General features: G+C 37.0%; 1 protein-coding gene across 1 annotated transcript in view; it reads left to right on the top strand.

The window, feature by feature from the left end:
• The window catches only part of KLHL4 (kelch like family member 4), a 44849-nt gene that overhangs the window by 22093 nt on the left and 7861 nt on the right, over positions 1-14895 (top strand). Inside the window, exons 2-7 of the mRNA XM_059824358.1 lie at positions 2822-2995; positions 3452-3588; positions 7046-7242; positions 10397-10609; positions 11692-11878; positions 14575-14799. Coding sequence (XP_059680341.1) covers positions 2822-2995; positions 3452-3588; positions 7046-7242; positions 10397-10609; positions 11692-11878; positions 14575-14799 — 1133 coding nt within the window. The remainder of the gene's footprint in view (positions 1-2821; positions 2996-3451; positions 3589-7045; positions 7243-10396; positions 10610-11691; positions 11879-14574; positions 14800-14895) is intronic.

The following is a 14895-nucleotide window of genomic DNA, read 5'->3' on the forward strand; positions in this document are numbered from 1 at the left end:
AAGGCATCAGACTCAAGGTTATTTTTACTGACTTCTTCTTCAAGGTACTTTAATCTCTGTCTTCTTTAGTTCACTGATCCCCAGTACTACATTCTGAAGGTCAATATTCGAGTTCTCTGCAGGGATAGTCATCACTAAGGAAATACGTAAATGCTTATCTTTCAATTTAATTTTTCCTGTCCATAATAGACTATAGCTACCATTTTGAATCAGCTGCTGAAGATAAACTAGCAATTATAATATTAATATTAACAAAGTTAATGGAGCCCTTTTTTCCCCTTCCAGTATTTTTCAGTCTCTGAAGACCTTTGTCTTTGAAATAATTCATTATGTTAGTGCTATTTCTGCTGTAGTTAAAGGTCACTCTACAAAACATGTGAAAAAAGTAGCCAGGACTGAAGGAAATTCTTAGACTTTAAGTCCCTTTGGAAATATTTGCAGCTTAAAAATGATTGCTCTACCTGCAAATATATACACACTATGGGAAATTATTTATTTCAAGAAACTAGTACTATGCATTTGCAATAGGGATGGTTGAGTATTATTTTAGTCGATTTCTGCAAACATCAAGGATAAGTGCAATTTAATACTTAAATACAATACTTCGAGTGGGTATAATGAATCTGAAAAAAGATATTTTTTAAAAAAATAATTTTCTGAAAAATGTTAAAGAAAGCTTAAGAGGTAAATAGCAAAACATGAATGTTACAGAGTATGAATTTGGCATCAAGTAGCTGATGCAAAACTAATGAGCATATAATCCAATTTTGCAGCTTCTTCATTTTCAATGAAGCATTGAAGGAAAACAAATAAAGTAGTATAGTCATTAAACTCACTGAGACAAATTAATTTTTGTAAGCTGTAAACTACAAAGGATACACATAGGTGAACTCGATTTGCCCCTTTTTCTTTCAAAAAAAAGAAAAGAAAATGCATTTTAAATTGTAATAACGAGCTTCAGAAGAAAGCTAGAGAGTTTATTGCACTGATTTGGTACATCTTAATGTGTTTGCAATTAGTAGTATAGTCTGAGGTTGCCTAGACAGAAACACACGTGCACATACTGTGCACACACGCAGTGCATCTGAGGGTTTCAGATGCATCAGGTCTGCTCTTTCTCAGGTGACATATACATACACCTCAGGGCTGACATACCTCAGTTATACCAGAAATAACGTGTCTCTGCGGACTGTAAATGTTCTAACGTAGCCAGTGGGTCTGGCAGGACCAGGCCTGAATGAATATGTTGAACTCAGGTGCATCTGAAAGGCATCAAATACACTGGGGAGCCGAAGGCTTTTGACATACCAGTGCCCAAAAGATGCCATATTCCAAATGGGCTGTGGGATGTCTATAAATGCAATACAGAAATCCAGAAAACAGACTGATAGATTTTCAGATGGAAAAAAGATATACATCTGGAAAAACCCAGACACACAATAGCCATACCAACTGTGATTTTGCTCTGTACCATCCTGAAAAGCACTGGTGTACAGTAACTTCCTTGTATTGCAGAGGGGATGGAAAACTCTATCGTGTCTCAATTCAATATCACATTATAATTTGATTTCTAATTATTGCCTTTGAATTCCGATTAGCTATTTAACGAGGTACGGTCTTTGAAAATGTATGACCTAACTTATCTCTATTTTCTGATAATATAACTCATTCAACCTGATTTAGCCATTTTTATTTCTATATTTTCTGAACTAGATGTTCAATTGTGAATGTAATCCAATATTCTGCTAAATTTAATACGTTAATTTCATGAAGAGATGTTATCTCTCCTAATCATTTATGAATATGCATTAACAGTATCAAAGACAACCAGTAAATTTAGTCAGCCAGCTGCCATTATTTCCTAGCTGGGCTTGGAAATTTAAAAAACAGGTGCTTTACATTTTAATAATATATGATATTAAACTGAGAAAACATTTTTCTAAAAAAATCTTTAACTAAAATAGTGTTGAAGATTGCAGCATTTTCAAGATACAGGATATACATGTATAGCAACAAATGCATTACTATTTTACTAAAACCAGATGAATATAAAAATAAATATTTTTCCTAAGAAAATATCAAAAAAGCATTTCAGTCTGCATCATAATCCATATTAAAAGGCAGTAGGAATGATGTCTTAAAAAAACCACTGAGATAAGGGAAATTGTGTATGTAGTTTTTATGGGTATAAGTGGGACAGCTAACAGAATTCCAGAGTGGGAGGAATATATATATAAAAATGTATATTTCCATGAAAAGGCAGAGTAATTAGTTGGTCCTTATTTTTTGCATTCAGATTCTAAAGGCTATATAATGTTCTGATTTCACCAGCTTTTAGTTTGGTAGTTTGTCTAGAATTACACGGTCCTTGTCAAATTGTCCTCTGATTCATTCCCATTTAGTAACCTAACTTAATGTACAAAGTATGAAGAGAAACAGAAATAAGACCTAAAGACATGTAAAATCCAAAATTTCATGCCCCAAGTTATTTTAGCTATTAGTATTACAGGAAAATAAGTTTGGTTTTTCTGTATTCTGCTTGTGAATGATCAGGAGGCTGCATTTATCACATATCAACGCTGTGCAAACTGTGCATCATTGACACAACACTGATAGGAAGTAGAAAACTCAGTAGCACCACAATTTACGTGCAGTCTTACAGATGAAAACTTGCAGATACCAAACAGAAAAATAAATGGAAGAAGGCATATTAAGACCAGGATCATAAGAGCTTTATAATTTTAAATATTTCTGTAATGCCATTTGGACGTAATCACCATTTATAATGCTACACTCATCAGACCGCCTCTTTCCCTTGCAGGCTGTCAACGACCAGCAGCTCACTGCTTGGAATGAACACCAATGGCTCAGATGAGTATTTCCAGTCTACAAACCACGCAGAGCAAACTTTCCGCAAAATGGAAAATTATCTGCAGCAGAAGCAGCTGTGTGATGTTCTTCTTATAGTCGGAGACCAAAAGATTCCAGCTCACAGGTACATTCCCCAGTATTGTTTACATGGCTTCAAAGCCTGAAATTTCCAAGTGTTAGGTCAATTTACGCCTGCCCTGTTTAGTTATGAATGAAAGGTTACTATAATTAGGACATCAACTAACCATAGAATAAAATTATGTGATCAATGTTTCATATTCCTTATTTCAAATAGAATGAAATTCAAATACGAGCCATTGATACTGCCCATCTTCCCTTCTTGCTGCTGTCAAACTATAGCGAGATCAGTGAAGAAAATCTGCCCAAACAAGCACTATAGGAGAAAATTAGATTAGTAATTACCCTTTTAGCTTTATTGCTCACTGCTATAAGATTTGAATCCTATGCAAAAGATGTTTCTATTGCACACACAATTTGTTATATAATAATACTGAATTTCATGCTTGCTATTGAGATTATGAAGTAATTTGCAGTCCTTGTAAAATGCTTTTATTTGAAGGTTGGTTCTCAGTGCAGTGTCTGATTATTTTGCTGCAATGTTTACTAATGATGTGCGTGAAGCAAAACAAGAGGAGATCAAGATGGAGGGAGTAGACCCTGATGCGCTGAAAGCTTTGGTGCGCTATGCCTACACAGGTAATTCTTTCTCCATTACCCACATCATTGTTGTAAAGGAAGATAAAATCTATTCAATGCATACGTAAACGTCGCTTCTTCCATTTCATATTAGTACATAAATACATGCATAAATCATGCATACGTTATGTAAAGCTTTCTCTAGAGAGGGTGAAGAAATATTACTGTTTTATATAACTTATTCTAGAAGATATGCAGAAAAGTTAACATAAATTCATATTGGATAACTGTCTCTAACTAGATAGAAATTATTTTCAGAATTTTAATGGGAGAAGAACATATTTTGCCTGTTGCCCACCTCATGTAGTGACATGGAAGAGTGTACTATGAACCTCCCTGTCATGGGTGGCTGTAGAAATGGTCTGCCTGGGTAGCAGTTATTTGGCTCACTCAAGACTCTTGAGTAGGAATAACCAGAGGAAAACAGGAATACGATCACACCCATGAGTAGGGCAACTTTTAACAGGAGAAAATGCTACCACATTCTGAAAAAGGTTTACTTATGTTCTCTTGAAAAATTATAGAGATTTTATCTTAATGAAATGAAATATTTTATTTTAATACCAGAACGCTGTATATGTATTTTTTCCCTAATTTATTTTCTCCCATTTTCAACATTTACCCTTGTATTGCTGAATCCGAAATGGTTGAACCAAATAGCCAGAAAAACCAAGTCAGAGAACTGTGAAATCCCTTTCATCTGCTCTATAGCGTACAGGGAAAAAATGCTGTAGAACACGACCGCTATGTTAGTATATATTACAATTAGAAACATGCAGATCATTCAAACTTACGGAGATTCTGGAAGTCTGCACTTTCTGGTATTTGGCAAGCACCTCGATGCAGATGGCAGCTACTCCAGCCAGAAAGGTAAAAGGGAAACCCTTTCCCCCTACCAAGTTGTGCAGTTCTCTGACAAAAATATGCTCAAATCTCAAAAGGAGAAAATTACTCCCCCAGGAAGTAAAAACACCTAACTGACCAGAATAACAGCTTCCTGAATTTATGGACATTTGCTCGTAAACTGATCCATCCCCTCAGTTAACAGCTATTATCAATAACATTCCCTAAATCCTTGTCACCTGATGTCCCACGCAGGACAATTCTTGTTTGCTTTTGAATGAAATAACACAATTTTGATACTGAGACAGGGAGGTTGGAAGATGTAGCACAGATATCTATCGATATTTTTATAGTACTTTAAAAGGGCATAGAAGAATTTTTTTTTTTAAATCAAAGTAAAACAAAGACCTCATTATATTCACCATATTGGCATTAGCATAAATGTTAAAAATAGGAGACTTCTTCACTTGCTAGGTCAGGCACTTTGTAAATCTGGACTGTTGCACAGACAAATCTCGATAAGGATAAGCAATCTGCAACCCAAATTGGAAACATAAGTTTCTATACACAAAATAGACCCTGTTTGTGGGTACAAACAAGGGGATAAATACAGAGGGCCAGAGGGAATGCTGCATAACATGTATAATGCAGTGATACTGTGGCACTGAATTAGCATACATTACCCGAGGAAATAGATCAGTACAAGCGCGAAGAAGCTGGATGGTGGGCTGCTTATTATCCACATGTATCTCAAAGTCCTCCCACTTGATTAAATTTCATCTCTTTCAGTTTACTAAATGCAAAACCATATGAAAGCACATATATAAGACTACAAAAGCAAACGCCAGACCATGAAATAGTGTAAGTTTGCTTGTGAAATCAGGATTCCCTCTTTGCTTTGAGGCTTTATTTGCAAGAACATGTACCAATTTTGCTATATACATTCAGTAACTATTCTGAGTTGTACAGTAAAAACCCAACCCAAACAATGCCCCATTCTGCACCCTGCCAGCCCTTCCTCATTTCTTGCAGAAGTTGAAAGGTTTTATTTAAATTACAAAACAAGGGCCATCAGGAAGAGATGGGATTGTGCTAAGTTAAGACTGCTGAAGGCTGCTGTGGAAAACTGAATTTTCCTACGGCCTCTGTCACAGGTTTTCATGGGGTAATAACCTAGCCTCTACACTGAGTGCTACTTTTTTCCCAGGTAATGAAATAGAAATGTGACTGTCATAGAGGAGAGCTATAACTTTCAGAATTGTTTACATATTCTACTGAAATAAATCAGAAGTGAACTTTGGACAAGAAACCTCTTACCGTTCTACTCTGATGAAAATTTTAACTGTAAACTCTCAATACCACCCTTCTCCATCTGTTAAATGGAGATGGTGTGTATCACCCTTTCACAGAAGAAGCTAGAAAATAGATTAATGTTTCTGAGGCAATTGGATGTTGTAATGATAAATGGAAAAAAAGGAGTCATAAACCCCCCCACAGTTCTTTTTTCAGAATAGGGTTTTAGTGCTGTGTAACAGCTAGGGAATTGATCCATCCACTGAGCAACAAGAATGGAAGATCTTATTATAATAACACCTTTCAGTCTATCTATGAAGATACCAAAATTCTCATGTCAGGTAATAATTTTATTAAAAATTTAAATGCACAAGTACACGATGGAAGAAATCAGGTTTCCTGCACTCACTGCTGGAATTTCCTAGCTTTTGATACTGAAGTTCTTGTGCGTAATATCAATTTATGATGTATATTTTTTATGAATTAATATGTGAACTTTAGGAAAGGTTTTTCTCTAATCACACCTTTCCTTTTATTTTACTTTTTTTTGGGCAAAATCAGATCTAACAATGTTAAAGCGCCAATAAAAATATTCATAGAATCATTTAGGTTGGAAAAGACCTGTAAGATCATCGAGTCCAACCATTAACCTAACCCTGCTAAGTCCACCACTAGACCACGTCCCCAAGCGCCTCATCCACACGTCTTTTAAAAACCTTCAGGGATGGTGACTCAACCACCTCCCTGGGCAGCCTGTTCCAGTGTCTAACAACCGTTTCAGTGAAGAAATTTGTCCTAATATCCAGTGTAAACTTCCCGTGATGCAACTTGAGGCCATTTCCTCTTGTCCTATCGCTTGTCACTTGGGAGAAGAGACCAGCACCCACCTCACCACAACCCCCTTTCAGGTGGTTGTAGGGAGCGATGAGGTCTCCCCTCAGCCTCCTCTTCTCCAGACTGAACAACCCCAGCTCCCTCAGCCGCTCCTCATCAGACTTGTGCTCCAGACCCCTCACCAGCTTCGTCGCCCTTCTCTGGACACGCTCCAGCACCTCAATGTCTCAATTCCAGCACCTCAGTTTCTCAGCACCTCAATTCCAATCATTGTATTTAAAATCCACCAAATCCTTTCAGTCTGTTAAAACATGTGTTTAAAGAATCCTTCAGCGAGAAAGGAAAATGAATTTGTGAATCCCGAGACACTTCTTTTCAAAATTTTTCGGAGGAGAAAAACTGGGGGCTAGGAAGCTTTCAAGTAATAAAAATACAAAGAAAATGACTGAAAACATTTTTTTTTCCCCGCTATATGCAAACTGCACAGGTATTCTAGAGTTAAAGGAAGACACTATAGAAAGTTTGCTTGCTGCAGCTTGTCTTCTCCAGCTATCCCAGGTTATCGAGGTATGCTGCAACTTCCTCATGAAGCAGCTCCATCCTTCCAACTGCCTGGGGATTCGCTCTTTCGGAGACGCTCAGGGCTGCACAGAGCTCCTGAAGGTGGCACACACATACACCATGGTAAGATGAACAATCTAACTGCTTTGCAATTATAATGTTAACACCAAGTGTGAATACTCTCCTGGAAAACATATGGGCTTTGGCTAAGCAGAGCCAGCTGAGCGGGGCTCAGGGCTGCTGCTCTCTGCAAGACCGATGCAGTGGCTCTGCTCTTCCTATGCTGACAGGGTCAGTTTTGTAAAGTCCCTGACATCTCTGCCCAGCTTAGTCTCCAAAGGGAAATTCAAGAACTGTGACTGTTACGGAAGTATTGGAAGGAAAGAAAAGCATGCTTAGAAAAACAAATATTCAGTTCTGTTTCCCGTTTTGGAGTTTTGCCTTGTAGAAGGACATACTTATTGAACTTAAATTTGCAGTATGATTTGTACGCATTTCTTCCAAAAATGTAATAGGGCGTTAACATGGCTAGTGTCAAGAGGCAAACAGCAATGGCCCGTCCTTATGCTTTTGGTTCAACACAAATAAAATTCTCAAGCTGATTTTAAGGTGAGGCACACATAAAAAGAGACAAAATAAAGAACGTATGGGGAAGATTTGGAATGCTAAAAAGAAGCGCATCCCTGACTGGAGCATAATCCTCCTTTGGCTCAAAGCAAGAAATGAATATTCAGAGCGTGGGAAACAGAGAAGCAAGATAGCTTGCTGTGAAACCAAATCAAGGGATAAATATTCAGGGCAACAAGATGTGCTATAGCAACTTTAAACACAAAAAGAATAGCAACTGCTACAGCTAAATAGATATAAAAAGAACTACTTGTTAGGAGACACATGGCAGCTTTATGCTTGAAATATTAGCGTAGTATGTCAAAACCAGTTTAGAGGCTTCATAATGCTGAGAGCATTCCAGAAAGAGATTGTACCCTTCCGCATGCTGAAATAAATAAGAGTGGCATGTGCAGATTGAGGGCACTGGTTGTGCTCCTTCCTGTCATACTAATGAATGGTTTGTTTAGCAGCAGTCTAGATTCCTTTAATATTTTAAAGTTTGAAAAAGGGCATTTAAGATAGAGGTTCACTCAGCCTCTATAAAATAGTGTTGTCGTTGCTGCTGCACACCATTTTATACTCAGCCAAAATCAGGAATTTCCCCCTCTGCTGTTGCCTCTTTTCTCCCACCAGCCCTAGCAGATGAGCATCAACTTTAAGCATTTAAAATTCATGGTCCAGATTTCTGCAAAATTGAAACAAAATCATATGGTTAGACACATGATTTTATGATGTCAGACAATAAGAGAGTCTTTTTTGGTTAGATTTTTTTAACCATTTGAATCCTCCAGTCTTCCCTAGGAGTTAGACTTCTACTACTTTTTAAAACTGTGTGTCACAGAAACGACAGCTGGGTCTTTAAGAATACTGTCTAATGTGAAGGATCATAGCGAATCTATGAGACTCAGCAGTACTGTGCATATAGGCTTTACGCTATGTCTTCTTGTAAACGGCTGGGAGCATTTCCACCTCTAGAACCACCTCCTGGTATCTTGCGTGCAACACAGATTGAGAATGCTGCCATGAAAGGGGACCTTGCGTGTCATAAAACCAGCTACCAAGTTTGCAGCTACTGACAATTTTGAGAGAGAAGAGGAAATCTGCACCTCTTTGAAATGACCTTAAAGAAAATTTTCTTTTAAACCCTTGAAGTGGTATTAAAAAACTTTGGAGAATAAGAGATCATAACAATGCATACATACACAAGTGTTGTGGAAGAGGATAAATAAAACATTCTGTTTTGTTTCATGCCAACCTCAACCACTTAAAAATGTGTACCTTAGGGGAAAGGCTATAAAGTTGTACTGTAAATACAGAGACCATTCAAATGAACTAGTAGTATTTTCAGAAGATAATCAGCTATAAACACCACATCCATTCAATAAAAGCCGACACAAAGGAGGCCTTCCCCTTCAATTACTTTAGCCATCCATGCAAAATATTAACAGTTTCCTGCCTGGTATTTTTTCGTGCAGATAGAGCTTGTTCTGATAAACATCTCGTGCTATATTTGTAACTAAATGTGGACTGGCCTTCCTGTTCCTATTCTCTGAATGTCACAAAATATTAAAGCAGGATATGCATAACAGAGCAAAGTTAACATCTCCTTTAATCACTGATACTTCTATATTTACATCCTTGATACTCTTGAAAAGAGTTACAGAAAGCTAAGAAACTACTGAAAACAAATAATACAAATATCAGTTATTAAAATTTCTTCATCTGTCCTCTTTCAACCTGGTTCCCAAATAAGATATATTACTTCCACGTACATAAATGGAAATTAATATTTCAAATGCAGATGTGAACTCCTACATGCATTTCTTTTCAAGTAACATAAACCCCCCCCATCTCTCATAATAAAACTCCTTTTTTCCTTTGGAATTAGCACAAGTAAGCATACTTAATATATTTTAATATCCATTCTAATATTGTTGTAGCTTGACAGTACAATATATTATTTTTATGAAAAAGAATTCTTTGAAAGATTCTAGGGGTTTAATATTCGTGGCTATTTCTGGAGCTGGTGAGTTTTATCATAGCAATAGCTTAAAGACTAAGACCCCTTTGCTGGGACTTGTCCAATTTTCTATTGCCCAAAAAGTACTGTTAGAAAAGGGAGTTTAATTTCCATTGCTGTATTTTCTGCTACTAAGAGCAGAGACATACAGTCAACACCTTGCACAGCTCATTGCAAAAGGATTGGAAGGTTTCAATGCAATTTTTCTAAAACTTTTGGCTCTGATTGTGACAGAAGTTACACAGTTTATTTGAACGCCCACTTGGCATTCTTCAGATACACATTATATCTTCGAACTGTGTTTCCATTAAGCATCAGCATTAAGGTCGCATTGATGGACAGAACTGCCGGTGGCAAATCTCTAAGACAGGACATACTGACAAGAAGCCCGACAAACACAGCTGTAAGCATGGTGGTGTGAAGATGAGCACTAGTCTTCAGTTCTGCAAGAGCAAGGCAGCAACAAGCAACCAAAATCTCCCTTAAGTGGTAGAAGGAGATTCAGTGATCTTTAGAATATGTATTGCTTTTCCCTATACCGTAGAAGAGAACAGGAATGAAATATGTGCAAAGCCTACATTATCTAAGAAAATGTTACTTCAAGGTGTGAAAATCATCAGTGCATTGAAATCTTTTTTTTCTTTTTAGGAACACTTCACAGAAGTAATAAAAAACCAGGAATTTCTTTTGCTCCCTGCTAATGAAATTGCAAAGCTCTTGTCTAGCGATGACATCAACGTTCCAGATGAAGAAGCCATATTCCAGGCGTTAATGATGTGGGTGAGGCATGATTTGCAAAACCGGCAACGAGACCTAGGAATGCTTCTTTCTTATATTAGGCTGCCTCTACTTCCACCCCAGGTATGAATGTGAAGGGCTAACAGGGAACTTAAGTACCAGCTGAGATGCTTGCCTCGGGCATCATTTAGGCAGAGAAAAGAATTCTGTGGAAAAGTTCTGGTTTTGGCTGGGTTTTTTTGGTGGGTTTTGTTTTTGCCTTTTTTTATCTACTGTAGAGTAGATATTTTTATTACTTGTAAACACAGATAAAAAAAATATCCCACAATGCCAGTGTAATTACTAGGCTCAGAATTACCTCTATAAAAAAGTCAGTCTAACGGTATTACAAAAGTACAGTGCTTCTTTGTTGGGTAGCAATGGTAGCAGTTTTCCTCTAATAACAGGGTAACTTAGTTACCATACAAAAATATTTATTTACTTTTACCAAACTGCAGGACAGATAAGGCACAATACTTATTTCTTTATTACCACAAAAAGTAGACAAAACCAAAAGGGTCTAGATCAGTGCTGACTATTCTGAGCATCAACATTTCTTGTCCTTTAAGACTGAAAGAGACACTTCATTGAATAAATTGCAGAGATGGACATACTGTTTTATAGTAAGCTGACGCTGTTGTATCTGTGTCATAGAAGAATCTATATATCTCATGAGAAAAGCTTATATGAATATCAAGAATGTCAGGATACTACAGCTACTTTATGGATCTCCATGACAGAAGCTGCAAATATTCAACTTTGGATTAAGTGTCAAAATACTATATACATTTAATTTTAAATATATGCCTCATTTAATATATTCTAATATTCACAGAGATGTCCAGTACTATATGTTAGATTTGCTTATACTCACATCAAAAGGTGTTTTGCATTCAGAGAGAGCAGTACTATGTCTGCAATTTTAACCTTTTCTAAAGGTTAAAAGAGAGTTTTCAGTAAAAATAAAGCAAAGACATCATACTTAAAGACTTTTTTTTCCCCTACCTTTATATTGTTTTGCTCGCATTAAAGCAGAGTTTGCAGTAAAGCTTGGGTGAGAGGTGAACTGAAAATGAGCATTTGTAGTTACAAATACTTTAATTACTAAAGTACATACAATTTTAATGATTGAGATATACATAAGATCCTCACTTTCCATTTCTTAGTTACTAGCTGATCTAGAAAATAGTCCAATGTTTGCAGACGACCTAGAGTGTCAGAAACTTCTTATGGAGGCTATGAAGTACCATCTTCTACCAGAAAGACGGTCCATGATGCAGAGTCCTCGAACTAAACCTAGAAAATCTACGGTGGGTGCACTTTATGCTGTAGGAGGTATGGATGCCACTAAAGGTAAGTTCAGAAATTAATGTAATTGTATCAATTGATTGTAGTACAGACACACAGAGAATATATGACAATTATTTAAAGATTTCTGTTAGGAAATAAGCAATTTAAGGATGAAAAGAGGAAAAAAAATTGCAGAACACAATCCTATGTGTTAGATGTTCTTTCTTCTTGCAAGAACCATATGTTTTTAAATGATATACATACATCTTGAAGTGGAGACTAAAGAAGTTTGATTCAGACGGTAATTTTAAAATTAAGTTTTGTAAGAATTTGTTCGAATAGTTTGACTTCACAAATCTTTCACATCTGCAATCAGCTTATAGCTTTACACATTACACTATTCTATTTAGTAGGCACTATATGAAATCATTTTCTACAGGAACCTTAACTTCAAAACCACAGCTTGGAGCCAAAAACCTATAATTAAAGTCTAGCAACTTACTGAACAGTATTACTTTTAGCTGTGTAAGTTCACTTTTAATAGAATCACAAAGAAGCTAATCCATTTCAGGGTTTGCAAAAACTTGCTGATGACTGATTTTTCCTGTGTGAGAGATCTTGCAGTGCTCCATTACTGTCTCTATGCAATTAAATCGAGTGCAAAATACGCTTTCATTGCCATCACAACATGAAAACACTCATTCCTAGGACAGTTTAGCAAAAGGAAGTTAAATTGTAACAATTAGTATAGTTTCATTAGTGATGCTGATTGTTTATGAATGATAAAAAACAACAAGGAATTCAAGGTAATCGTTAAACTAACTTCTACGAAAATAAGATTAAAATTTTCTAATAGGTTTTTCTCAGTAAAGGTTATGCAAAGAAAGGGCTACTTCAGTCAACATCTGTGCTTCCTGTTGGTGCCTCTTTTACTTATTACCTTGGAATAAAGCCAATTGTTTGAACTTTTGCCTTTTGATGGTTAAGAAGAACAGCACTTCCTCTCCTCCCTGCTGTCCTCTACAGCTCTGACTCATACTTGGAGCCTGTGCTGGATTGTAAGATAAAGGGAACAGCACCTAAGAGACCACGATGCACTGGAAGAACAGCTCTGAGAAGGGAGTAGCTACCACCTCTGGCAATAATATGCTTTCTGTGATAAAGAAAACTCTCAGGGAACGCCAGGTTTGGCTTTGTGCTTATCTCAGGTGGTATATGAAGTCAAATCTCAAATTGAAATGATCAAAAGAAGATCAAAGAGCTACTTTTGGGCTGGTATTTTGAAAAATGTGAATGTGCCTAAACCACATTAACTTTCAAAACCCACCTTCCAGCCCCTGTAAAAGTTACAGCCTACAGGGTATGTAGGAACACACTGTTTACCTTAATGTATTTTTCCTGGTTTTTTGGTTAGTTTGCGAGATACTCCTTTTGAAGTGGAGAACTTTGGGGTACTCGCATATTAGCATAGAATAAATGAGAAGGAATCAAAGCAAAGAAGAGCAAACAGACTAACAAAATGGAAAGAACAGTCAAATCCAGTTGCTCAGAATAAAAGAAGACAGGAAAGTTTCTTTCCCAGTCTATGCATCTGGAAAAGCATGTAGAGGAAAGAAAAGATATCATGAGATAAGCTCTTATGTCACTAAATTTGTTTGTTGAGTATAGCAGATGATCTCTAGCAGATCTCTAAACCAAATGTTACTTTTCTTTTCTGTTTTATTGCGTGGTTGCTTTGCTGTTGTAAATCATTCCTTAGCCACTAACTGCCTATTATAATTCTCAAAATACTACTTCTCTAGTCTCAAATCTCACTCAAGGAACAGGCAGGAAATCAGCTCTGCTTTTCTCATCTGGTTGCCTTCAGTTGAGCTGAAGCTGAGCTCCAGGGTGCACTGTATGTGCAACTGGCAATTGCCTCTTCTACCTTGGCTGTTACTCAGCCATCTCTCCACTGTGCTAAATCAGCTCTCAAAGGAGCAATTACAGCTGCTGAGTGACTGACAGCAGCCAGCGCATGGAAAAGTGTCAGTTTTGAATGGCAGAGAGCTAGGGCCTTATGAATAGTTGCAGTAAAAACATTACTAGAAGTTCAGTGACCTGAAAAAATTGAAAATACAGCTTGTATATTACAGCAGACAAGCAGTTATTGCAAGGCTGCTGCAAAGGTGAACCTCAGGGAAGCTACCTGTGAGAACCGAGCGTGTACTCACACACAGCTCAGTCTTCTGCCTGTCTCCATCATAAGAAGGAAAATATTCAAACTAATCACGAAGATGCATGCCCAAGTCCTAAGACAGTCAAACACATGGATACATTCTCTGGTTTCGATACCGCTGATGGCTTAAGTATAAACATGGTTAAAGAGTATGTAGTTGTGAGGTACCATATTCACAAGGAATATTAAAAAAAACCAACCAGAAACCAAACCACAAAAAACCTACTCTCATGGTATTTAAATGAGTAACAGATTTAACATCTCCAAAATTTTCAGTATTAAAAAAATTTGCTGGCATTTAAGTCTGCATCTTCTTGCCCCCAGTTTATTCTCAGAGATTTGACAGTCATACACGCATGCGATTAATGCAGCTTTCTCACTGGGTTCACATTTCCTAACTGAAGTTCTCCGGGGGCCACAGTAAAAGTCCACACACAGAATTTCAGTGTTTTACAATTTAATAATGTTTTGGGTTGTACCAGCTACGGACTGCTGGGTACTGATCAGTTCATGGCTATCTCATAATACTTGTTTTTAACAGGTACCACCACAATTGAAAAATACGACCTTAGGACTAACAGCTGGATACAAATTGGTACCATGAATGGTAGACGATTACAGTTTGGAGTTGCAGTAATTGACAACAAGCTCTATATTGTGGGAGGAAGAGACGGTCTGAAGACTTCTAACATTGTTGAATGTTTCAACCCTCTCACCAAAGTTTGGACTCTAATGCCTCCTATGTCAACACACAGACATGGCCTAGGTAAGAGGTGTTCTTTCTTTGTAAATACCTTGGATCACATACAATAAATTTTGATTGACGCAAACACTGTTGACATAACTTTTTAAAGCATTTAAT

This window comes from Gavia stellata, chromosome 14 (genome assembly GCF_030936135.1).
Source record: "Gavia stellata isolate bGavSte3 chromosome 14, bGavSte3.hap2, whole genome shotgun sequence".
Classification (NCBI taxonomy): domain Eukaryota; kingdom Metazoa; phylum Chordata; class Aves; order Gaviiformes; family Gaviidae; genus Gavia; species Gavia stellata.